General features: G+C 40.4%; 4 protein-coding genes across 4 annotated transcripts; 2 read left to right on the forward strand and 2 right to left on the reverse strand.

Annotated features, from left to right (window-relative positions):
* Positions 1-2,047: 2,047 nt before the first annotated feature.
* C922_00500 (2-oxoisovalerate dehydrogenase E1 component, alpha subunit) lies at positions 2,048-3,343 on the forward strand (the record flags this gene model as incomplete). Its single annotated transcript, XM_008816116.1, has 1 exon — positions 2,048-3,343. The coding sequence occupies one exon, from the start codon at positions 2,048-2,050 to the stop codon at positions 3,341-3,343; it is 1,296 nt and encodes a 431-aa protein (XP_008814338.1).
* A 1,840-nt stretch (positions 3,344-5,183) lies between these two features.
* Positions 5,184-11,408, reverse strand: C922_00501 (hypothetical protein; the record flags this gene model as incomplete). Its single annotated transcript, XM_008816117.1, has 1 exon — positions 5,184-11,408. One exon carries the CDS (start codon positions 11,406-11,408, stop codon positions 5,184-5,186), a length of 6,225 nt encoding a protein of 2,074 aa, XP_008814339.1.
* Positions 11,409-18,183: 6,775 nt separating this feature from the next.
* Positions 18,184-21,216, forward strand: C922_00502 (hypothetical protein; the record flags this gene model as incomplete). Its single annotated transcript, XM_008816118.1, has 1 exon — positions 18,184-21,216. The coding sequence occupies one exon, from the start codon at positions 18,184-18,186 to the stop codon at positions 21,214-21,216; it is 3,033 nt and encodes a 1,010-aa protein (XP_008814340.1).
* Positions 21,217-22,872: 1,656 nt separating this feature from the next.
* Positions 22,873-23,397, reverse strand: C922_00503 (50S ribosomal protein L40e; the record flags this gene model as incomplete). Its single annotated transcript, XM_008816119.1, has 2 exons — positions 22,873-22,964; positions 23,259-23,397. The coding sequence occupies 2 exons, from the start codon at positions 23,395-23,397 to the stop codon at positions 22,873-22,875; spliced, it is 231 nt and encodes a 76-aa protein (XP_008814341.1).
* Between the last annotated feature and the right edge of the window lie 243 nt (positions 23,398-23,640).

A 23,640-nucleotide genomic window follows, 5' to 3' on the forward strand; every position in this document is an offset into this window, starting at 1 on the left:
AGACGGGGAGCATTATTCTTGTAGAAACGATGTACTCATTGGAAAAGGAATCAGTATGTAGTAGTCCCACGCAACATGGAAAAAAAAAAAAAAAAGGTAAATTAATTTTTTCTATCTCTATATTGTAGTAATTTTTTTTTTTGGAGAACCCCCTACAGGGAATAATTAAAATTGTAAAGATAACAATCTGCTATTTTATTGCGTATAACTAGAGATGCAACACATTCAGGAAAACGTTAAAGACTTTTTAACTATGGGCATGTTTTGGAGGTGTTAACCTACTGATGGCTGACTGAGCATAGTGCGCCTAGCTCTTTTAGCAGTGAGTCGAAATTATCGACACTCTACTTCTGTCGCACAGGAAATGTCAGAGGCATTTATGTGTATTACACTCATCCTGTGCACAATACGGGGGTGTCGTGCATAGCCCGGTGGAACTGCATTTTCCTTTTAGTCGTTTTAGCGCTGCCAATCGAAAGGGCATTCGAAAGAATTTATTCCTCCTCCCAATTTGCTCAGAAGGGGTTATCCGGTACGTGACCCATCCCCACTCCTTCGTTTTATTATTCCTCTTAGTGCCCAACATAGATACATTTTCATTCTCAGGTGTGCACGTTTTCAGCTTGCCTTTTTGATTTTCCCATCTTGTAAATGTAAAATGGTTAAAAGTGAAAGGATGGCAGCACCATAATTTGCTCAAAACAGTACACAACAGATTGTGGCACAGTGTGATATTGGAAGTTAACGCTAAGTTTTCATTTTAGCAAAAGAAATGGCATGTATACAAAGTAATTTCACTTAATCCTGCGTGGGGTGATAAAGATTCGGCTACCCGTTTCTATGGGACTACAGATAAATTTTAATTTAACTATTGCTACCTTTTTGCGAATGGCTAATGCTTTAACTGCTTTTTTTTTCCAATTTTTTTCTTTATTGTTCATTCCGTTTGTAAAGCCCGCGGGAATGAGCAGCGTTATGGAGAATCCTATTCAGCGGAAATAATGAGAAACTTTTATAAAAGGTGTAAAAACAGGGATGCGCCAAAAGGATGCTTAAAAGGGGCCGTTCGTAAAGTAGAGGAAATTGGTAAAATTGATAAAATTGGCAAAATTGAAAAAATTGATAAAATTGGCAAAATTGAAAAAATTGGTAAAATTGCCAAAATTGGAAAAATTGGCAAAATCGGCCAAAGTGACCCCTTCACCAAACTGGGAAAACTGCCAAAATTTTTGTACACCCCGAGAAATACCGCGGTCCTGAAAAACCAAACTGCGTTCGTTCGCATTGGAGTACACCGCAGGAAGCGTGACGCATATTCTTGCCGAAAAGAAATAAACGGAATTTTTTTTTTTTTTATACTTCCATTTGAACAGTGGGAAAAATGCATAAGGTGACAATTCTTTGGGAGGTGCTTTCAGTGTGGAAATAAGAGGGGATCGGAACTTCGGGATGTAAGATGGTGCCAAGATATCGTGCATGTATGCATATAAAAATATTTGCACAGCTGAGGAAACAAAGAAAAATAAGCATTTCACAAATGTTAGTATGAATTCTTACATCAGTCGTACGGAAGCAATTTTTTTAACTGCTTCGTGAGGTATTCTCTTTTTTTTTTTTTTTTCCACGTTCATCCCATGTATCAACTAAATCGCGACAAAATAATCACCACTTAATTGTGATGATGCTTCCTCCTGATGGTAAATTATGTCACCACCCTGCCCTCCCCCACATTTGATGTTACTACCCAAAAAAAAAAAGAAGAAAAGAAGATTAACAAGCTCGTTTTGTGTTTCCTCTATTGGGCGCTCCCTGAAAAACAGTTGTGAATTCATGTACAATTTTGTGTACACAGGACTAGGTGGATAATCAACCCCACAGACAACTTCCCCGAAAAAAAAAAAAACACAATTTGGAGCGGGCCAACGGAAAGGTGAAAGAAGGCACGTGAAAACTGTGATAGGAAGTCAGAACTGTAACGCACACACGTGGGTAGATATACACACGTGCAAGCCACTCCTAAACACGTACCGTGCGACGGCTAGGCAAAATGAGGAACGTGGTTCAAAAGTACCTCTTCAGGAAGAACAGGTTCCTAGGTTTCTGCAGAAAGAGGAACATTTGCACCCTAAGTCAGAGGAAAAATTTTTCTGCATATAAAATATACACAGATGGACTCCTCCACTCGGAATTCTCAACCGAATTGAAGACAACAAATGAAGTGAACAAACTTCCTATATTCCGCGTACTAGATACAGAAGGCAATTTATTAGATGGTCATAGTGCCCCCTTTGACGATGAAGAAATAGTGAACCTATACAAACGGATGGTGGAATTTTCAATATGGGATGAAATTTTTTATGGCATTCAAAGACAAGGCAGAACTTCGTTTTACATTGTAAATGATGGAGAAGAGGGGATCCAGTTTGGGTTGGGGAAAGTTCTGACGCCAGATGACCACCTATACTGTCAATATAGAGAAACAGGCATTTTACTGTCGAGGGGATTTGATTATTCTGACATTATGAATCAACTTTTTGGGAACAAATATGATGAGGGGAAAGGTAGACAAATGTGTATTTGCTACACTAGTAAGAAATTAAACATACACACAATTACAACTCCTTTAGCATCTCAATTATCCCATGCTGCCGGCTGTGGTTATGCGTTGAAATTGAAAAATCAGAAAGCTGTTGCTGCTGCATTCTGTGGGGATGGTTCTTCATCGGAAGGAGATTTTTATGCAGCTCTAAATTTTGCAGCCGTAAGAGAATCGCAGACCATGTTTATTTGCAAAAATAATCTCTATGCTATATCTACTTCTATAAAAGATCAGTACAGAGGTGATGGTGTGGCTCCTAGGGCACTAGCTTTAGGTATAGAATCCATCCGGGTTGATGGAAATGATTTATTCGCTACCTATTTAGCTTCAAAAAAAATGAGGGAAATTTGCACCGAAGAGTCTAAACCTGTCTTTATGGAATTTATGGCCTACAGATATGGCCACCATAGCACCTCGGATGATTCCTCTCTATACAGACCGAAGGAAGAAAATGATGCTTGGAAAAAGGAGGGCGTCCATCCAATAAGCAGACTATTCCTTTACTTAAAGAATAAAAAACTCTACACCGATAACGATGACAAACTGCACAGACAAGCCATAAAGGAAAAGGTTCTCAAGGAATTGAAGAAACATGAAAGCATTAAAAGATACAACATTGTAGGTGGCCTCTTTGAAAATGTGTACCACGAGGAGGACTGGAATTTAAAGGAGCAAAGGGAAAGCTTTGAGGAGTTTTTCAAGCAATATAAAAGCTGCTACGACACGTCGAAGTTTGAAAGTTAGTTCGGCTACCAACGTGGGGGCAGCGTCAGAAGGGGAAGAAGAGGCAGAAGCGAAAGAAGCGGCAATAGCTCTTTCCCGTATGGGTCATTTTCTTCACCTTCTCGCGTGGGATTAAAAGAGACGAGGTTGGGGGACACGGCGCACCCAGAAAAGAGTACGTGTGTACGTCTGCACCTTTCGCCCCAACCAGTTGCAAAGTGGTTCCGTCAAACATCACTTCTATGACCTAAAGATTTAGGGAGAAGAGCAAAGCAAGCTCGCCGAGCAATTTTGTTCTCCCTTAATCACACCGGACAACTATTTTTACACACTCCTCTGTTCCAACCAAACAGCATTCAACAATTTGCCCCCTATGCGCAATAACCGCAAAGCGGTTGCATCAAATGGATTTCTTAAAAAAAAATTATGCGATTCGGTACAACCTGTATCAGGTGAGACGCACTTAATGAAGCGAGTGTCCCTTGCAGTTGTGAACAAATCAGCTGCAAGCATCACAAAGAAGGTTCTCCATTCAACTGTGCTTTAGTGTCTGCATGCAGTTGTATGCACTGCTAGTACATATGGCATGTTATGAACCCTTTTGCGCTACGGGATGGAAAACAAGGGAGTAAAAATATAGGCAACCAATTTGCATGCACACGAAGCTGCGAAAATGATAACCACGGTTCGGCAAAGGAAAAAATTGCAAATTTTGTAGGTATAAATGGTGGTGTCAATCTTTGACAGCACCCAATTGACGGTCAACAAAGATCTTTAAAATGGAATAAACTGACCTTTTCTTTATCTTTCCCCCCTTCAGCGATCACCGCTTCATACATAATGGCTTCCTCTTAAGGAAGGTACCACACCTGGGGGACAACTCAGTGCGGGCAAAATAGATACACACATGAATCCTTGAATCAGCAAAAACGTTTACGATTTCTCTCTTTGCCAGTTTGAAAAAGAATTGCTCAATACACCTCCCAGTTTTACATGAGAAAAGGAAAATAAGAAAAAGCGGAATGTTTAGTCCCTCACCAATAGGTTAAAAAAAGATGAATAGAATAAAATAAATTCCACCTTGCACACATGGGAGAGCAGCAAACCGGAAAGCGATGGGGATGCCCAGTTCGTCACTTCTGTATACATTTACAAAATTAAGTAATGCAAGTTGGGAAAAATGAACCAAACAAACGCACAAGTGGGGGAAGCGCTTTGTCGACTATACTTGCGCATCCCCTCCCCCAGTGATGCTTTTTGACAGGGGGACACGTAAAAAAACATAAAAGAAAAAGAATAATATATATATAATAATGTAATATAACAAAATAGCAATGTGACAGGAACACAACAAAACAACAACACTGATGGGGGGACCCCCCAGAAACAATGTCAAATTTGTAAACTTTCGTGAAACGTTGCAATAGAGAAGTGACCACTTCGCTCTGCTGCGCTAATGAATGTGTATTAGCCTTTTTTTATTTTTTTTTCATCTTTCCATCACAAAAAAAAAAGAAAAAAAAAAACAATAACGCTTCTCCGTAAGCGCACTCAACTTTGCGTCGAAGAATGGTAACATACGAATGCCAGTGAAAAGAAGACTGTGGAGTAGTTTCCACTAAATGGGTGAGGTGAAACATCCACATATTATTTACAAGAAAGTGAAAAATGCTCGTGAGAACAAAAATGGGTTACGCGAAGGTGTGCGTATAGTTCTGTGCAAAGTGTATATGCCTCCACCTGGGTAACTTTCCTCCTGTTAGGGAATCCAGCCGAAGGAGAAACTGCTCCCGTGTCGATTTCTCCTCTTGGTAGACCGATCGTGTGGAAAATATTCCCCGGCGCTTCTCCCCAACACATATTAGCTATCCATCTGCAATGGACGTCCCTTTCTTCCATCTTCTGAATCCCCATCGTAACTAGCATTTTCCCCATGAGCCATCATCCCAAAGGGTAACATCGATTGGACATATTTGTAGTACGAATTATTCTCCTTCCTGCTGTCGGACATGTACCCACGCGAAATGTGAGACTCCTTCGAATCGCACAAGGAGAAAGAAGTGCCCTTGCTGTTACTGCAGGAGAGCTTCACATCTGACTTTGACTTAAAACTGGATAACCTAACAATGTCCAAAGAGTTTGAGGAATTTTCGTCCTTCTTTCGACTCCCTTTTTTGAAACCTCTTGCACTTCTTGCACTTCTTGAACCTCTTGAACTTTTCTTTTTGTTTAAAAACTTTTTCGAAATATTTTTCTTAAATTTCTCGTCCCGCTCCTCAAGGTATAAGCTACTGTACATGCTGTCGCCGAGGTGCCTGTCCATGGCACTTACGGAGCTCATCGCCTCTTTGTGGATTTCGTCGCTCTCCTTAACATGGTACTTGCTCTTCACGTAATTGCTTAGGTTGTCTGAGGAAGACGAGATGCTGGGCGTTTTCACTCGACGCCGCGCGTTCCGCGAGTGCTGGGAATTTTGCGAGTTTAGTGAATTTTTCCAGTCCAGCTTCTCCCCCTTGTCCTTTTTCCTTTCCTTCCTCTTTACACCCGCAACATTTCTCCCCTCGTCAATTTTTCCACTTCGGTGTTTCTTTTCCGCTGTGGCTTCTTCAATCCCTTTTCCTGAACTCTCCTCATAGGTGATATTCCCAGCTGAGGCACTATCGCCTGAATTGTCGCTTCCTTCTGAGATCTCTTGATTAGACATGCTGTAGCCAAAGCGCGGCGAGTTTTTCTGCTCCGTAGGGCTGCTCTTATCCAGAATATCTTCACCCAGACAATGATCCCCCTTGTTAATGTTGCCACTGCTGTACGGTCTGTTCGTCAAAGGGTTTACTTCGGACTCGTTTTTCTTTACCTCCTTCTTGATGTTTTCATTGGACACATTTATACTGTTCGAAGTTTCGATGCGACTGATAATACGCATGGGGGGAATTGCCTTACCACTTGACTTGCTATATGTGTCTCTCAGCTGTTGCTCCTCCCTCGCTGCACCGTTCGTCCCCTCATCATTCAAGTTTACCTCCTTTTCGGTGGAGCTTTTTTTCTTCTCCTTGAGTTTGTTTATATAGGAATATAACTTATCCACCTGATGGCTCATTTTTCGTTTGGTGTGACTCTCCCCCTTTTTATTACTGACGTCACTGCTTAGCAAGAAGCTCTTCGACATATACATTTTCCCCTGTGTACTCAACCCTTTGGGCCCCACCCCTTCGTGATCCTCTCCTAATATTTCTTCATCCATATGCTCATCATTACTTCCGTTGGAAGCGACACTGGGTGCACTCTTCAAAATGATTTCGCTCGTATGAGTAGACATTTTTTCGGACTTTTTTTTCGATGGCTTGAAGGTAAACTTTCCCAAGTTCTTTAAAAATTTATTAAATTTATTTTTCTTGTTTCCTTTTTTTAGGGAACCTAGGCTTGAGAACTTGTCGTATTTCTTTCCTCCTGCGTCTATCTCCTCTTCTTCCTCATCATGTGAGTAGTTCGAAATGTCCGAGTGGGTAATGGAGTTATTTTTTTTGCTTCCATTTCTGGGTTCCCCCTCGTGGGTGCGATTATTCCGTGATTTTTCTCCCCTCGCTGTGTGGTGATTTGCTCCGATTTCTTCTGCCACTTTTTCTTCTGTCTCCTCTGCTACATTCTGGGCTTCTACGTTGACTTCACCGTAACGGTTGCACTTCGTTCTGTGTTCCCCCAGTTCGCCTGACCCATCGTTCACAAAAGAACTCGCCTTTTTATGTATGACGCTGGAAGTTTGCTTGGAATTTTTTCCTAAACTGGTCGAGTGGCCCTCCACAAATGAGTGTACCTTATTTAGCTCACTCACTTTGGTGTATGACAAGCGACGTGTGCTTTCCTGCATGTTATCGCCAATTTGGCTCACCAATGTGGGTTCTGCTCCCTTAGCTCTGCCATTTCCTGTGGGTTCATTTTTTCCTTCCTGCGCACCTGTTCCTTTGCTTTCTGGCTTCCCCGTGTTGTCGTTTCCTTGCTTCTCCTGCTTCTTTTCTTGCTGCTTCCCCTGCTTGGATTCTTCCTTTCCTCCATCCTTCACCCCGTTGAGACTTTTCCTCGCGCCAACACCACTGCTAACATTCGACTTTGCAAGCAGTTCGCAACTCTGTTCCTTGTGTAGCTCTTCAATGGACACGATTTCTTCCTTTCCCTCTTCCAAGTGTAGATGGTCCCCCACTTCCTTTTCTAAAAGTGCGTATTCGAATTCTTCGTCAGATTTGTACTCTTCCTCATCAGAGGAGGAGTGACGGTCCGAACAGATGTCACTTTGGTCTAGGCTTCCCTTTTTTACGCTGCTCTTTTCCCGTGTTGACTTCCTTGTTTGGTTTTTTTCCTCCCCCCTGGTGGCGTCTTGCTTAAGCTTTGCGCGTTTTTCCTTTTTCTCCCCCTTTTCGGACGAGTCGGACGAGGATTCATCGCTGTCGGAGGACTTGTCCTTGCTTTTTTTTTTCCTGTTCAGATAAAATATCTTTTTAAAGGTACTCATGTTACTCCTTTTGCTCTTTTTTTTCTTTTTCTTCTTGTTGTATTTACTTGACTCCACGATTTTGGAATACTCCATGGGGTAGCCGTCTTCATTTTGTGAGCTGCTCGACTTGGATTTGGATTTTGACTTGGCCGCTGATTCGGAGCTACCCGACTTGCTCCCGGAGCTCTTCTTGTTTGGTTCACTTTTGAAGAAAAAGAAACTGTCGAAGAAGGAGCCGTTGTTTTCTTTTTTCTTTATGCTTGACCGTCCTATTCGTACTGAGGTGCTGGAACTGCTACTACGATGGGAGTCGCTTCTCCTCTCAGAGGGGTTTCTTACACTACGGGACTCGCATCCTATGTTGGATCCGCTCCTAATTCGCGAGTCAGTATTCAGGTACGAATCCTTGTAAATGTAGGAGCTGTCTACTCTATCGAGGTGGCTGCTAGGGACCTCTTCGCCGATGTTGTCTTTGTTCACATCGGTATGCGCATCCGTCTTCACAGCTGTGTTGCCCTTTTTCGCGTTTACTCCATTTTCCGCGAACGTGTGCTCCTTCGAATTAGGAGATTCCTTCACGGAAGTGGTGCCCCCCTTCTTCTGGTTCGACTTCTCATTTTCCTTCTTCAGATGAGAGCCATTTTTACTACTACTCCGCTTGTTGGACTTCTTATTAAAGCTGTAAATCAAGGATTTCACATAGCCCTTTTTTTTATGGGGATCATTAGTAGCCTCCGTGTTGGTAATGGAGTGCTTTTTCCCCTCCCCGTGCCTGATGTTGGCCTCTTCATCATCACTATTCTTTTCTCTATACACGTTGTACTTTTTAAATAGTGAAGTAAACTTTTTGTTGTCCCCCTCTGTACTTAGTATCGTCGCGTACAGATCTTGGTAGCACATAGAGCTCCTCTCGTAATCCAATATAACGTCATAAATATTTTTACTAATGATATTATTTGATGTAAAATTCTTTGCAATCTTTTTTTCCATGTCGCATAGCTTCAAATTCATTAGACCTTTCATGCGTCCGCACCACAATTCCTTTATTTTCTTGTTTATACATTTCTCCAAGTATTTTTTTTTTTCTTCCTTTAGCTTCTCCAAGTCCACATTGCTACTTATATACTCTCTCTGAAGCTTCAAATCTATCCACTGCCATTTGGAGCAGTCCTTGATCCACTTTTCAAAGAGCCTAAAACTTCCCCATTTGTCGTTTAGAAACGCCTCCAGCTTCTTTATGTCTTCCTTGCTGGATATTATTTCGAATCCGGTGTACTTCATTGGGTTTGTCGCCTGGTCCGCCACACCACTCGGGTGTGCAAAATGAGTGGCCATATTGGCTGTAGAGGGGGTAGCAGTGGTGGGGTCGACGACTCCTGTGAGAGGAGTGTATATATAGTTTTTCCTGTCATGGTCGCTGCCAAAGTAAACACTACGCAGCGGGTCAATGCGCCCCGTTTCGATTAGCTCACCATTCTGCACGCACACAGAAGAAGGTACTGGGAACCCACCCGCATGAGTGTTCCATCCCACGAGCTGCCTAATCCGCGAGCTGCAGTCCATCTTCTTCACAATGGATGCATCCCCCCTGCGAAGATCAGCACATACAATTCGATACTGCGCATAGGGATTGTTCCCCACCACGGGATGATCATTCGTATGTTCCGTAAAGTTACCCAAGGTTGTCACTTTATCCAGTCCATTACAGAATAGTGGGCATTCCTTAGCGACGCCCCTCATAAGACGATTACTGCTGCTTTGCATTCGGCGACTATCACTTCTTCCATAAATGTAGGGAAGACCATTTGCGTCATATTCATTGCTAAGCACTGCAGAAGTGGCCTCACCATAATAACGGTTCAAATCATCTGAGTACGTGCCCCCTTTTGTTACCTTCAAATTAGACACATAAGAACAGGGCTGCTGATGTCCCTTCGTTGAATAACTCCCATCTATGGGCGCGGTGTGCGAAACGAATCTGTGGGTTCTAAAATTCGAGTCGTTCCTCCGGGGCACATCTCCAACCACATAAGAATGATTTAAAATGGTGGTAGACGGTGGATACTTTAGGAGCTGTTCTGAATTTATGAAGTGCGTTTTTTCCACGGCCCCACCAGCATGATCACCAAAGGTTACATTCTTACTCATCATTTTGGGTGGATTCATATGGTTATTCTTCCTCGCACTTCCTAAAACGCAGAAATTTTTAAACCTGTTTTGGTTTACTCCCTGCTTATGGGTGTTTCCTCCCTCGACATGCACACAATCGTATAGGGAGAAAAAGTCATTCAAGTCCTTCTGATATTCTGGACACATGATCCGCTTCTTCTTCAGCTCCGCTTCATACTTGGAGTTCTTTTCATCCGTGGAGTATATCTCACTTGGATGTGGCAATGAGCACACGTCATTTATGGCCTCAAAAATGATGTGAACAAGATTTTTTTTCAAGTTATGAATATCATCGTTCAGATCTCTCACTTGGTCATAGTAGGACTGCACCTCTTCCTCTAGGCAGTACTTAAGCTGCTTGTATAGAAAGCTCAACATAGTTTTTGCAAAAGTTAGCTCTCCATTTTTATCCACAATTCTTTTCATTTCATCCAATTTGTTGTATACTATTTTTCTTATCAAGGCGTTAAATTTCTTCGTGTCATATACACAGAGAATTAGCTCCTTCAATTTTGTGTTGATGTATTTGAATTTTAAAAGATCCAATGTTATGTGATTTAAGATAATTTTATTTATATCATCCTTCACGGTGCTGTCTTCTAGCAAGTCGTATTTTGTCCTTAATTTATTCTTCCGGATGTCTTCTATCAGTATGTCAATTATTTCATTTTGGAAAAGGAGTATATATTTCAAATCGTCATATATTCTTTTTACATTTCCCTTTTTCTTAATTTTGTCTATATCTATTTTTATTTTTTCGATTTCTTCTTTTAAATCTTCATGTGGTTCAAAATTGTAACTTCTGTCCTCCGCGTGGTCCGCCTCATGGAAATTTTCTCCACCCTTTTGCTTTTCCGAATTTTTGTCCTTCTTCTCATTTTTAATCTTCTTAATGGAGGGGATTCTTGTTTTTTTTTTTCTTATCTTCATTTTTTTTCTACTTTCTCTTGACATCTTCTTGTCTACTTTTTTATCCTTTTTGTTTGATTCTCTCGTGTATGATTTGCTCACATGTTTGGCATCCCTTGGGCTGCGTTCCTGCACGATTTTATCGGACATGTCGTCGCATCTGTTTAGCTCACTGAAGGAGAGGTAGTACTTATCTTCGTCTACGTTATTCGGATTTGATAGCATACATTCCGAGTCGTATATTTTCGAAACCGTCTCTTCCATTTCTTCCGATTTTTTCTTCTTCTTTTTAAAAATTTTCATAAAATTGTTTTTCTTCGTGAGTTTCTTTTCCTTATGGTCGCTGGAGGGGGATTCCTTTTCCTTCTCTTTCTCCTTCTCTTTTTCCTTCACTTTTTCTCTCTCCCTTTTCTGCTCGTTCTCCCCGTCCTCCTCCATCTGGGCAATGGGGTTGGAGCTGTCCAGCCCGTTCATCTCCTTAATTTCCTTCTCATACACATTCTCCGTTCTGAAAAAAAACATGTTCACGTATGTGCGCAGATGTGCATGTGGTGCATTCTAACCGCCGCTGTGCGCACGGAGAGACGGCGGACTCTTATCATGAATCGTTCACCATCTAGTACGCACAAGTGTCGGTGTGTGTGGGGAGAGCATTCACTTGCGCAAATGTAAACATACGTGCGTACACACACACATATGCATCAAAATAGGGGGGGAAAAGGGTCATCAAAATAATGCCTGTGTGAGTCTTCACCACTTGTTTATCGGGAAAGAGGCAGGTGTACTTGTGGACCCCTTCTAAAAAACCATCTCAAGTAGAATTCATAAAAAAAAAAAAAAAATACTCCCTCACAGTAGACGTAACACGCAAAAAAAGCATAAAAAAGTAAACACTGTCTGATGTCCGTATCATGTTGCTTATTTAGAAAGTAATAAGACTGCACAATTTGCACAGAAGACAATACTTAAACGGAAAATATCAGGTTCAGTCAAGGACGGGTACTATGACCCGAAAAAAGGGTAGTTTTTCATTCTCATTCATTTCTTTATTTTATTTTAATAATATTATTTTATTCCTTTGTTTTGTCCCTTCCTCGTATGAAGTTCTACCAAACGGTATTTAGTAGTGAACAATGCGCTGGAAGTGCTTTATGGGCGGCATATCCATTACGCCTCCGGTGCACAATTAAAATAGATCCCTTGTCCTTCCCCCTGTGACGCTCATTTTTTTTTCTTTCTCACAATGCTTCCCCCGTGGTAAGGAATGCGCGCATCTTATGATACGTGTGAAGCTTGTCCAAATCTCCCCTTTTAATCGCACATTTTCGCTTGCCATGTTGCTGTTTCTTCATTAAGACAAGGGCAAAAAACTTGTGAATGCGATTAAATGTAGTTAAATACGGTTAAATGCCGTTTTGTCGTCCAAGCGCCCAATCGCATGACGTTCACAAGAAGCAAGCTGGTCACACTTCCTCCAACACTTATCTAAGACCATTTTGAGACAACATCTGCATACCTCGTTGACGTGTACTTATAAAGGGCATTTTAATCTACACAAACGATGCGCGCACAGGAAGTATCCGAACAATGAGTACCCGCACAGGATGAACACCTTCCCCCAAATGGTACTACATAACACTTAAACGTTGTAGTTGTATTTATCGTTTTTTTTCTGTTTTTTTTTTCTTTTTCTTACATGTCGCTTGTGCCGGAAACATCTTGAGTCTTCTTGGAGGTGCCTAAGTTGAGCGAGGAGCTCATTATAATCCGTTTTTTTTCTTCTTCTTCCTTCTTTGTGCCTTTTCTGTTCATTTAGGTTTATGTGTCCTCGCCAAGTTGTTGCTTTGGGAAGGCAACCTGAGGAACAATTTAATTCCTCCTTGCAAACCCCTTAAGAATAAACGACAACAGTAAAATAAAGCTGGGTTTAGCGGTAACCTACGGAATTTTTTAATTCCCATAAGGTAGGAATAGATATATATATGTACGTGGCTAACTCGTGACATAGGCTATTTTCCCACCATTTTGAGGTTATGACTGTTGGCAGGAAAAATCAAACACAACCGTGCTTTTTTGTTTCTTTGCTCTTTTTGTTTTTTTCCCCTTTCTACTGGGCGTAGAAATAACATCCCCCCCCTAAGTTTTTAATTGCGCTACTGAAACGTTGTAAATTCAGTTAATTTTTGCGAAAAAAGGGAGGGATGCACAGTCTGGGCCAAATAAATTAGTGAGTCAATATTTTTGATGCAACGGTCTTTCGCGCGTGAAGAGCGAAAACATCGGGAAAAAGCTTCACAAAAAAGGCAAAGGCGAGTAACGTCAACAGAATTGAGAAAATTATACGAAACAAACAACACTAAGGGAGTTGCACAATACACACAAAACAGAGGGAGTCGCACAAAGCGCACAAAACTGAGGAAATTATCCAACTTTTGCAAAACCGCTCCCAAATACTGCGAAATTATTCTAGCACATTTTTTTCCACGCATGCTAGAAGTGAACCGTTCCCCCAGACGCTAAAAACGCTAATTTGGTCAACCGATTTAACCACATTTGGTGAAATCTTTGACACAGCAAAACAACATTTCTGTGTGTTTACCATAACTCTGTTTTAAATGCCTTTCCTTAATCTACGCTTGAATTTTTATTTTTGACAACTGCAGACCTTTACATTTGCTTCGTACACATGTACAAAAATATGTGCAATTAATGCGTATAGATATATCCATTTTTTTTTTTTTTTTTTCTTTTCGATATAGCCTATACAGGCAATACAAATGCCATTTTGCCTAACTTTGAAAAATTTGAAACCAATTTGGCATTTCTTCCATGACCCTTTCGTACTTTTTCACTTCATTACGTGATTTCATCAATCCATAAACGCAGACTTATGCTCCTCTCAGTGTAACGATTTTTTCAACTTTTTGAAGGATGGGAAAATGGACATTTCACGCCTTTTTATCTGAACTTGAACAATTTATGCCAACTCTTCTCCGCTCCATTCGTGCTATGAACGGATATATATCTTTTAAAACAGCACAAATAATGAATAAAATAATGAACAAAATGGTGAACAAAATGGTGAACAAAATGGTGAACAAAACGGTAAATCACGCGACAAAATAAATGGCACACCACCAAGTGGTCTGTGTTAATAATTTTCTTCCTTTATGTAATGTCCGTTGTGTTACGTAACGAATAGTGTAAACATACACACATGGGAACGCGGTGTGTGTCCTTTTTTGTTTAAACTGCAATAGTATACTTTGGTTATATTTCCACGAAATATGCAATTTTTTTTAAACCCATCATTTCGGAGAATATACGCATAAAAACATGCGATATATGTGTTACAGCGACACTTGCGCGCTGAATAAACTTTCGGAGGACGCATACGTTACCACCTTTTTTCTCAAAAACTCTTGTGCAATTTTCGCTGCATAATTAGCAAAACGATTTTGCATCATATGCATTTATTAATCACTGTCGCGCGTTTTAAACTTCTCAGAAGAGCATACAACGATGTTTACACGGTTATACGTTTTTTTCTTTCTGCTTTTCTCACTCTTCACACAATATAGCCAAAGTTGTAAATTTCATACAGTAAGCAAAAGCGACGCTCCGACACAATCATCTGCAATACGTCCCTTCAAACTGTCAACAGAATTATGGATGTGAAACAATCCAAACGGGCGCCATACTGACGGTCCTCGCTGCGGTGACATGCTGAGCAAGGCACAATTCTTATGTAGAACACTGTTATTGTTATATGTATATACATATATCGCACTGGTTAATAGCCCCCCAAGCGATGCACATGACAAGCAAAGTGATGGGGTGAAATCACAAGATACAAAGTTTAACCCCCTACTTCTACAAAGCCGTGTCTGCATTTTCACTATAATATTGGCCTCCATTTCACTATGTATATACAGAATTTTGGCTCAAACAAACCCTTGCGTCACAGAAATAGTGGAACGTTTCGTAATTTCCCCCTTCAGTGCATTGATAATTCCCCATGTGGAAAAATGGCTTAAGTGCAGAGAGAGAGAGAAAAAAAAAACTCACACGCAACACCACATAACACGCGTTGAACTCCTATCTGCCTGAGTGACAATCCTCACAATTACTAAAAGAACGTGCAAATTGTCGAAAAAAAAAAAAAAAAGAAAAAAAAAAGACCATTTTTTCCCTATTAATAAGTCCTTATGAAACATTCTAAGATTATGCTGTCAAAGTAGCACATAAAAAAACGGGGGAATGGTGCGTTCTCCTTAACACCCCGAAGACGTGCAATAATGGTGACTTGGCATGATCTTACGAAAATCTTCACATGTGAATATATCGCAACACATTCCCGTTTTCCGGCTCCTCTCGAATTTCAGTTCATTGAGCAGGTGTCATGCATGTCGAACGCGTATATGCTAACAGGATAGAGGATGTCATTCCACGTTGTTCTTTTACTTTCCTGTTTCATTTTTTTTCCAACACTGTTAAAAGTTAAACAAAAAAAAAAAACACCTTTGAGCAGTAAAATTGTTCTCGCCAGCAAAAACATAAAACATGTTCACTTCACGATGTTTAAAGTCGCGTGATCCGTGGGCGATTTAGCGAAAATCGCGAAGAGAATTCTTAATGTATGCATTACGCATATGGTTATTATTGTTTATATGTAGGCCATATAAACCTGCAGTATATATAACCTTATGTATCTTCACTTCAAACATCCCAGGGCCATACACCTTTCCGCACCTCATGCACGTTGTAGAAGCTGCTGCTGTAAAGGTTGCTGCCAAAACATGGGCGGCAAGATTTTCCTTATATTTGTTGAGAGAAATGCGTAAAAAAGTTGGTTGGGGGAGAAAAAGCGTGTCATTGTTTAAGCGGACGTTTGTTTTGCTTCCTATCACGCCGACGCTTCCGACAGCACGAGCTGCCTCCTTCTGTTTGCAATCGGGCAAGGGGCTAAGGGCAGAACGCGCTTTAATTTTACAGCATGTTTGCAATGCGTATAAATGATGTATACCACATGGAAAAGCGTTACATGCCTATAGTATTTATAATGTGAAAGGTTACATTCATATGCGCATTAGTATAATATAACATGAGCAATTACCAGGACATATGGGTAGGGACTTTCTGCTTCGGGTAAAGCACTGCTTACGGCATTGTAAAGTGCGACGGATAAAAAAATTGCGAATTTATTGGCCCCCACCCGCCACTGAGCAAACATATATTTTTCTGAGGCGTTCCCTTGTCCCCCACTCGGCGGGTTCTTATACCAGTTCTTTTGTTTAACATTGCGGAAAAAAAGCGAGGGGAAAAACGTAATGTTCTCTTTACCTTCAGTTTCGGCGGCAAATGGTCAGGCGCTCAAAAATAATGTCGCGGGGGGTATATGAGCATTGCGGTTACGCGTTTATCACATGTATAATGCAATACATAAATATATATATATTTTATTTACGCATACTTCGTATGTATTATATAAATATATATAAATACTGCTTACATTACATGGAGTACATTCGCGTATATTCCTTCGTCCACCACCAGCGGTGCACTCCGAGTAACCTGTTTGCATATTTATGTGTTCACGCGTTTGTAATGTTACCGTGAAAAATCAAAACAAACCAGAAACCAACTGCGTGAACGGATTATGTTACCCGCATGTACACCTCATTTTTCCTATAAAAAAACTCCGTGTTTTCATTATACATTGTAACATACATGTACAAATAACGCATATACGTTCCCACGTAACATCGCTATTTCATGTGATGCCACTTCGCAATCCACATACATGTATGGCATTATATGCATATAATACGTGTATAATAAATGCATTTATACCGTATGTTTATCTTCACATCATTGCTTTCTATTTTATTCATCCATCCACTCGTTCGTCCGTTAGTTCTCCGTTCGTTTCTTCCCCTGTTTGTTCGCCCGTTTGTTTGCCCATTCGTTTGCCGGTTCGTTCACCGGTTCGTTCGCCCGCTCGTTTTATTTTTCCCTAGCAGTTTTTTAAAAATAAAAGGAAAGCAAAAGAGAAAGAAAATTGGTTTTCCACTTGAGCAATTTTTACATCCCTCATGTTTGCATATAATTTTTTTCGCAACGTGAGTGTGATTAAGCAATTTTATTTACAATTTCGCAGGGTGACACAAATTGCGTTCGCCTCCTTTGAGCGTTTTAAATTAGCAAACCCTGTAAAATAGCATCACGAGCGCCTTTTGCATATACGCGACGTGTACGTGTATATATATGTACCATATACAAACCCCCACGTGTACCTTTTTTTCGCAGCAAATGCGCCTATGTACAGTATACAGACGTACAGTATACGTACGTACATTATAAATATGTACATGCCTTTTTTTAATTAATTTTTCCTCCATTCACGTGCCCCCCGTTTGTGTTTTTCCCCCTGCTATCTTATGCTTTAACATTTTTTTGGCAGGGGGATTGTACTTTGTTAGGAAATTTACGAGTCACACAAAGCGCGACATTGTACTACGTACCTACGCACGGACGTACATTTATATAGGCACATTTATGTAAGCACATTTATGTAGGCACATTTATATAGGCCCATTTATATAGGCACATTTATGTAGGCACATTTATACATACACATTTATATACGTACATATTACGCGCACTCCCGTTTGCAAGTGTACATATGCTCGAACGTGTTTACATGTATGCGTTCATGCAAACACCAGCTCGAAGAGGTACACCAGCACATATTTGTACATGTGCGCATATGTGTTCTCCTACAATTTTCTAACACTTTTGACTAACGTCAAAAACCGGAGAGAGGAAAAAGGAAAAAAACAAAAATGAGCTGCATGGATGTAAAACAGGAAAATGTCCAAAGCAATGAAAAAAACTTGAACGAAGTAGGCTACAGCAAATGAGCGAATACGTGCATGCGTGAAAACGTACTTATGTGCGCATGAGCATATGTGCCCATTTTTGGCCCACCCACGAAGCTGTTTTGTGTTGACGCTACCTTTCCGGTTACCCATGTGCACCTGTTTTCCCCTCTAGGCCAAAAACATTGCAGCTTCCGATAGAGACAATAAAAAAGGGAACGATGACAACATGAGGAGGTAGGAAGAAAGACGAAAAAGGAAAAATTGTGCGCCACATATGTGTATATAATATATATACATATGTATGTGAACAAAGCAGTGACAGGATGTGCCACTTCGTGATCGCGCTTCTCATTGTGCAAATGCGCACTTTTAATGCATGCAGGGTTTGAATAACGCATGACCCGCTTCACCACATGTGTTTTTTTTTCTCCCATCCCTCCCATGGTAGGTATAGCAAAGACCCACGAAACAGCAGCGCATCAAAATCGCACAAACAGCAGGGGTTCACATACATCAAACAGAGTAGCAACCCAGAAGGTTTGGATAACGAGTGGGATAATTTCAGGAGAGGATCAAGTCACACCTTTAGGAATGCAAATAAATCTATCGAATACAGCAGTTTTTCCCCGATGAATAAGAAAGGCTACGTAATGGATGAAAGAAACTGGAGGGAAAAAGAACAGCGCTATTCACGAAGCTATAGGAACAATAACTGTAACAGTATCGCAATGGATTCCAATATGAACAACGTATACAGATCCAAATATTATTATAGTAAAACTGTGAGCAGCTCGGATAATTCAAAGTATGGTTTTCCCTGGAATAACAAGAACAGTCATAGTAAAAATACGGAAAGGAACAGCTCCTTCCTGAAAAATGTAAGCTCAGGAACAAGTGCAAAAGGAGTCAACAAAGATATTAACAATAATGGTAGTAACACAAATAATGATAATAGTATCCGTAGCGGCACACCGTCAGCCAGTGGAAACACCATGAAAAGCGCGAACGGTGTGAATGTCGCCAGTCCAGATGACTTCACAAATAGCCAAACAATGTCAAACAATCAAAACAATGCGAAAAATTCAAATCAAAGTCATTTCACGAATGTGGAGGGAAATTCTAACAAGAATTCTAGCAACATGAATAACAAGGCCTTTTACGAAAGTGCAAATAAAAATAACCCCTATGAACTTAATCCCAACATCAATTATAATTCGACGCAAACGAAGTATACTACTCAGACAGAAGATAATGCGGAGGGTACGAATGCGAATTCAACGACTGCTGAGGTTAACAACCCATCTAATAACTTAAATAACTCGGCATTCAACAAACAGAAGTATGAAAATAACGACCCCTTCATGAGTGACAACAACCAAAATAAAGAGGGAAATATGTACAGTAGCGAAAATACCAACAGGAATAAACCAAATTGTGCGCTCAATGCGAACGCCGGAAATGTGGGTCACACGGGTACAAGCGGAAATAATGGGTATCCCGAAATGAGCAACCCGTTCGATGTTAAACGAAGCGGCATGGACGCAACACACGATTTTTACCCGCACTCTTCAGGGAAACCCAATTATAATAGTCAGGACATCTCCAATGCGCACCCTCTGAACGACGTGGCTCCCAGCGATAACGCAAATTTTAGCAAAAGGGAGTGCCTAAACGTGGATAATAATTATTACGCACCCCATGTGCAAAACGTATCAGGCAACCATTTTGAAAATGCAGGCGCTGCAAACACAAACGGAAATTTTAACGCTCCATCCGATTTTGCCAACAAGGGAACAACAGGTACTTTCAACAACGCCAGCGTTGTAACGAACCAAAGCGTAAATAGCAATCCGAATTTGAATAAAACCAATTTGACGAATAACAATGCGGAGAATAGAATGAGTTTTCTTCCTGGAGCATCAGGGGCTGGGAGGAGCCCCTATGATCATCCCAACATGAACAGTGCAGATAGCCAAAATCATAACAATGAGGAAGAGGATAATGACGATTGGGGAGAGCTAGGGGAGGACAAATATATAGACATCAATTCCATTATTAAAAAGAAAAATGTTATTCTGAATCAGCTAGCTGATTTGAATATGTCCAAAAGAGGCAACGACAACAAGAACAAGAAAAAGGCCAGGGCGAAGAAGCATAATGAACCATTCTTTCTGGCCGAGGCAGAGGCGAGTACCTCACTTGGAGAAAAGAAAAAAAATAAAAAAAATAAAAATAAAAATGCAAAGGGCGGTGGAAAGAACGCCAAGACTGGAGAAAATGGAAGCCATGACCAGTCAGCCGGCAAGAAAAACGAAAAGAAGGGAAATGTCGGTAGCGAAACGGATAGCAAAACGAACGACGGAAACACACCAGATGGTGGAGCAAACGAAACGAATGATAATAATTCCTTTACGAAGAAGGAAGAAACGGATGGATTTGACAAAAATGATCACCCACAGCAACAGCAAAATGGAGAGAAAAAAGAAGAAGTGACGGAGAAACCAGCCAAAGCTATATATGTGTTTAAGAGAAAAGAAAATATGTCCCCCCAGGAGTATATGGAAAGACAAATAAAAAGCCTTCTGAACAAATTAACCGTGGAGAACTTCCCAATAATTACCGAGAAAATATGCCAAATTATGGACTCGCGTACCAATACAGAAGAAATGCAAACCGTTGTAAATGAAGTAATTAACAAAGCAGTTTTGGAACATGATTGGTCAGAAATGTACGCTGATGTTTGTCAAGCTTTGAAATGGAGATCGCCAAATTTTGAAATGAAAAAAAAATCCTCCTTCGAAATTGCACTCTTAAAAAAAATACAAGAACAATATGAAAATTTGCCAAGCACCTTCGAATCCACCATGAAGGAAAAATTAAAAAATGACGAAAATGAAGAAGAACTAAGTTTCGTGGAGCAGAAACAAAAGAAAAGATTATTTGGAATTGTAAAATTGATAGGGGAATTATTTCAAAGACAAATTGTTTCCATATCGATTGTAATTAGTATAGCACATGATTTATTAATCGCCTTTGAGGAACCGAAGGAATACTGCATTGAAGCCTTCCTCCAGCTAATTTACTCCACTGGATTTTTTATCGACAAGATGGAGAAGTATAAGAACATTTTAGACACCTGGTTTGGTCGACTTAAAGAATTGCAAAGAAAAAAAATGTATTCCAAAAGGATAAAATTTGTAATTCAAGATGTTTTTGATTTGAGATTATCCGAGTGGAGAAAGAAGACGCATAAAGATACAGCCAAAGGTTTGAATGAACTGAGATCCCAACTCGAGACGGAGGAAATGATGGGAGGATCCATTCACCTGGCGCAGCTCGGAAATATAGTCATTGTTGGGGAGAGGCATAATATCAGGAACAATGAGTCCTACTCCAAGTATATGCAGGAACAGGAGAGACTTAGCAAGGCAAACCAGAAGAAGTGAAATTTGTTAGCAAATTCAAGCGGTCGGGGGATACGAATCGGAGAGGAGAAGGAATGTGCAAACGTTTGTTATTCCTCCCGCCAAATCGCTTACCTTTTCGTAGGAGAAGCTCTCAACAGCACTCCACCATACCGAACAGGAGTTCTATGCCGCATTTGTGTTTGTATGTTTGTTCGCCACCACGCCGCGCACACACATATGCACAGCTACGTGTTTGTATTCGTATGAAGACACACGCAACGCACTCAGCAGACAGACGCATATTCTGCATATGATGGGTGGGGCACACCTCAACCAAAAACGCGTATAAAGTAAACACCTTGTTGTCATGCAGCAATGCAGTGTTCTTACTTGCAGTTTCTTTTGTAAGTGTGTATATATAACTCACCTATTATGCACATTATCTTGATGTAAATGTCGCTACATTCTGCGCGATTTCATCAAGTGTGATTGTATGTCCACTGCAAGAGAGGTATGCATTTGCACAGGTGAAGAAGTGCAAATGGCCCTGCGCAAACATGTGCAATGTTGTGCATCATTTGTGCACATAACGCGAGAGAAAAGGGGAAAAAAAAGAGATACCTGCCAGGTTATGCTGGGATATATAATTATTGTATAGTATACTATAGTATAGTGTACTATAGTACATTATAGTACAGTGCAAGATATCACCTGTCGCACTTCGCATATCGCAGCGTCGCGGCCCTATAAATGGCGTGCCTGCCAACCCTGTTCTGTTTAAAAAACACACTTTTTCGAAAAAGAAAAATTTGTAATACATAAAGATTTTGTTTTTTAAAATGTAAAAAATGCATTTTTTTTTATAGGGTAGCCTTCCCTTGACGTTTATTTTATTTTTTCTTTTTCCCATTTCCCACATATGTACAAATTTAGAAAATCATATCCCCCCTTTTGTGTTCAATTATGCTTTTATTATAACCATTAAGATTGTATTTAAAAAATATGAAAAGGTACAAATTATAAAGTGTACTTTTGTGGAGGTAGGTCCACATATATGTGCCTTAAGGCCAAATAAATACTGCCGGCTGGGCAATTCCGTTGGGGGAAGAAACCCCTCATAGGGAAACAACTGCTGGGGCAATGAAAAGTTTTGATTCCACTTTTGGTTCACATTTTTTTTATACTTCTTATAAGTACTGAAAAAATGTTAAAAGAGGGGATCAGCAAAATATGCCCATCTGGTCAACCTGTCCGTTCGCGATGGTCCGTCACATGCTCATTGACACATGTTCAGCATCACGCGGTGTGTGTGACGGGGGCACCAGACATGGCTTTGGGACGAGGGTTAGGCAAAATGGGGGGGAAACGTACATGTTCCAATGCGCTAATGTAAAAAGATGCATAAAAACTGCATACCCGGAAAACAAATTTGGTGCGCTCGTGAAATAGGTTCCCCTTTGTAGAACGAAAAAAAAAAGGAGAATTAGCCAAGCATCAAAAAGTGGGCAACAGAAAAGGAGTAGCTAAACTTTTGCAAACGTTTTGGTACAAATAAGGCCAAAGAAAAAAAAAAAATGGCGAGTACACATCATACGCGATGCTCAATGGCGTAATCCTGGATGCGAAAAAAGCAATAAACATTCGCTGCAAATATTTTGGGGAATGAAATTCCGGTCTCATTCTGTTCAGTCAAAATTATCCTCCTCTAAGTTGTAAAATCATGTGAATGGTTGAGCCGGGCACCACTCTGTAGTCGCTGAGCTTCATGTCGTCGTGCATTTGTTTCCCTTGAAAAAAAAAAAAAAGGCAAAAGAAGTTACCAACTTGGGGTGTAACACGGGGTATGCCAAGTGCACACTACTAACTGGGTTATGGCAGCTGTGTAGACCAAGTTGGAGCGACGTCAACGGGGGTCTCTCCAAATGATCAACACGAAGCGAAGACGAAATGGGAAGGAAACCCAAATGTGAAAAAAATGTAATAAACATTTGATGAAAATGTAAAAAGAAATGCAAAAAAATGTAAAAAAAATGCAAAAAAAAATGCACCAGAAGGGGTGCAATTTTGGCAAGGGGGCAAACCTGAGTAAATGAGCCGAATCTGCTTTGCGTCTATTCCTTCCTTTTCCTCAATTGCCATCTTTATTTGAAATACAGAACTGGATGGTTCAAAATTAAACGACTGTCTTTTCCCGGTCAGGGTTTTTACTAATATTTGCATTTTTCTCCTTTTTGTGTAAGTGGAAATGTCCTCCCCCTTATTTGAGGATGTTACATTTCACATAAATTTTGAGCGTCCTCCTCGGGTTATTCAAGCGTGTAAATCAGTTAACGTAACCTTTTCCCTTTGATAAAAGTGGAGGAAAAAGTTGCGAGAAAATGTGAAAAATGGTATCTTATACGAATTGCGATTCGTTTTCTGTTTTGTATTAATTTTGTTTTTCTTTCTCTCATAACATTTACA

This window comes from Plasmodium inui, assembly GCF_000524495.1.
Source record: "Plasmodium inui San Antonio 1 unplaced genomic scaffold supercont1.2, whole genome shotgun sequence".
Taxonomy (NCBI): Eukaryota; Apicomplexa; class Aconoidasida; order Haemosporida; family Plasmodiidae; genus Plasmodium; species Plasmodium inui.